The 2,377-nt window shown below is 39.0% G+C and overlaps 1 protein-coding gene across 1 annotated transcript in view; it reads left to right on the top strand.

Moving 5' to 3' along the window:
- Positions 1 to 1,083: 1,083 nt before the first annotated feature.
- The window catches only part of LOC119407483 (delta(24)-sterol reductase), a 1,593-nt gene continuing 299 nt past the window's right edge, over positions 1,084 to 2,377 (top strand). Inside the window, exons 1-2 of the mRNA XM_037674308.1 lie at positions 1,084 to 1,341; positions 1,462 to 1,617. Coding sequence (XP_037530236.1) covers positions 1,111 to 1,341; positions 1,462 to 1,617 — 387 coding nt within the window. The 5' untranslated portion in view covers positions 1,084 to 1,110. The remainder of the gene's footprint in view (positions 1,342 to 1,461; positions 1,618 to 2,377) is intronic.

The following is a 2,377-nucleotide window of genomic DNA, read 5'->3' as shown; positions in this document are numbered from 1 at the left end:
TTAATGTAAATGGTAAATGGACTGTACTTATATAGCTCCTTTCTATCTTATCAAGGTACTCAAAGCACTTTACACTACAATCTGTGTCCTCATTTACCCATTCATACAGCACTTTACTAGATCTCTACAAAGATAATTGAACAAATCATTCTAAAGAGACTAATCAGTGATTTATCACATTCATACACTGATGGGACACACATCAGAGGCAATGAGGGTTCAGTGTCTTGCCCAGGGACACTTTGGCATGTGACTGCTGGTGGAATCGAACCTCCAACTCTTGCATTGGAGGACGACTGCTCTAACCACTCAGCCACAGCCACCCATGTGACATTTTATCTCATAATATGAGATAAAACCCATGAATATTTTGTTTCTAAATCATAACTTTGAAAGATATACTGCTGTTTTATTTTTTTTCAAATGGCAGAAATAAGCTTCCATACAATGAATTTATCTACATTTTCTTTAGGAAGTAAAGAAATTAATTTCACAATTATTGTTACTGAATAAAATATATATTTAACACACACACAGTTCATGTTTTACTATATTTAGTGTTGAGAAATTATACATTTAGGCATTAATTATGCAGAATGGATCCATACAGCTAAAATTACCTGAGGGGAAAAAAAACAATGCGACTGTGAGAATGAGTTGTCTCTGCCATGTTATTTTTATTTTTTTGCTTGGGTTTTTGCACCAATATGCAAAAGTTTGGTGTCTTGTCATCCAACTTTCTTTCTTTTCTTTTCTTTTTTTTTTTGTCTCACAGCAGCCATGTGGATAGGGTGCATGGGGTGACAGAGGATGTGCTGTTTGATTGGTCAAACAACAGACACGCTTCTACCCTTCACCCACTTTAACCAATAAGCTTTGACTTTGCGCAATCAGTCCCGCCTCTTTTGTCATACTACCCAATCGGCGTGAAGATAAGGCGGGGCTTAAAGACCATCCTGCTTAGCTCCCCTATAGCAGTCAAGTAGGTAATCTGGTGTCGGGGTTTGGGATGGTTTGACCAGTTTAGCGATGACGTAATTTTCACCGGGTTGAAAAGTGAAACTTTATTAAATTTTTGGAAGCAGTTCTCTGCAGACCAGGCTCTGGACGATGGAGCCGCTGCTGTGTTTAGGGGGTTTGGTGGTTTTGTTCCTGCTGTGGATCAAAGTTAAAGGTCTGGACTATGTGATCGTTCACCACAGGTGGATATTTGTGTGTTTGTTCCTGCTGCCGCTCTCCGTCCTATTCGATGTGTATTATTATGTGAGAGGATGGCTCATTTTTAAGATGTGCTCTGCGCCCAAATTACACAACCAGCGGGTACGAAACATCCAGAGACAGGTAGGTGTATTTATCCTCGGAGTGCATGGAGAAGGCTTGATGTTGCGTTTCAGATGAGCTCCTCAGAAAGAGTGAACCCTGACGCACAACCTGCTTTCTCTCTTATTCCACACACTTCAGGTCCGTGAGTGGCGGAACGGGGGTGGTCAGACCTACATGTGCACAGGTCGTCCAGGATGGCTCACCATGTCCCTCAGAGTAGGAAAATATAAGAAAACCCACAAGAACATCATGATGAACATGATGGACATCCTGGAGGTGGACACAGAGAGACAGGTGAGAGGAAGCAGCATGCTTTATTTATCCACTTTATTTAGAGTTCACTTGTGTAAAGTACTTTTTGCAAACTATGAAGTCAGGCTTGTCCTGAGTTAGACTGACTCCAGAATCAGTTACAGATGCATCTAATGATTATTTCCCAACAGTTTTATTAAAATCCTAACAGTGGTTCATGAGACATTTTGCTAACAGAGTTGTAACACCTGCAGATTGATAAGTGCTTGTGCATTTCTTTTAAGCTTGTGAAAAATAAACCCTAAAAACATTTTTACTTAAATAAGTTTGTCTACCCACTTGGTCTGGTTAAACCTTTTAAGCTATTCCGACTTCATAAAGACCTTTCTTCTTGTAAATAGTGTCGTTCAGCTGCCCTCCTTCAGGGGATGCCACAGGGAGCGAACTCCCATGAAAGATTTGGCAATTGTTTTACATCAAATACTCTTTCTGACACAACCTGGGTTCGAACACGCAACCTCGTATTGGAAAAAATATTCTTGCTTATCTTACTCAAAAAGAACCACATTCGACAGCAGAAGATTTTTAACCAGTATTTATTTGCAAGGTCAGATATTCAGGACAGGTTATATTCATTCAACCTTTATTTAGACAGGTAAATCCCATTGAGCCTCGAGGACTCATTTACAAGAGAGACCTGACTTCAACAAAGAATGAGGACAAAAATGGACAATTATAAAAGAGGCATACAGATTTTATATATATATATATATATATATATATATATATATATATATATATA

This window comes from Nematolebias whitei, chromosome 3 (genome assembly GCF_014905685.2).
Source record: "Nematolebias whitei isolate Nwh7 chromosome 3, NemWhi1, whole genome shotgun sequence".
Taxonomy (NCBI): Eukaryota; Metazoa; Chordata; class Actinopteri; order Cyprinodontiformes; family Rivulidae; genus Nematolebias; species Nematolebias whitei.
This window is presented reverse-complemented; position numbering and strand designations above follow the sequence as displayed.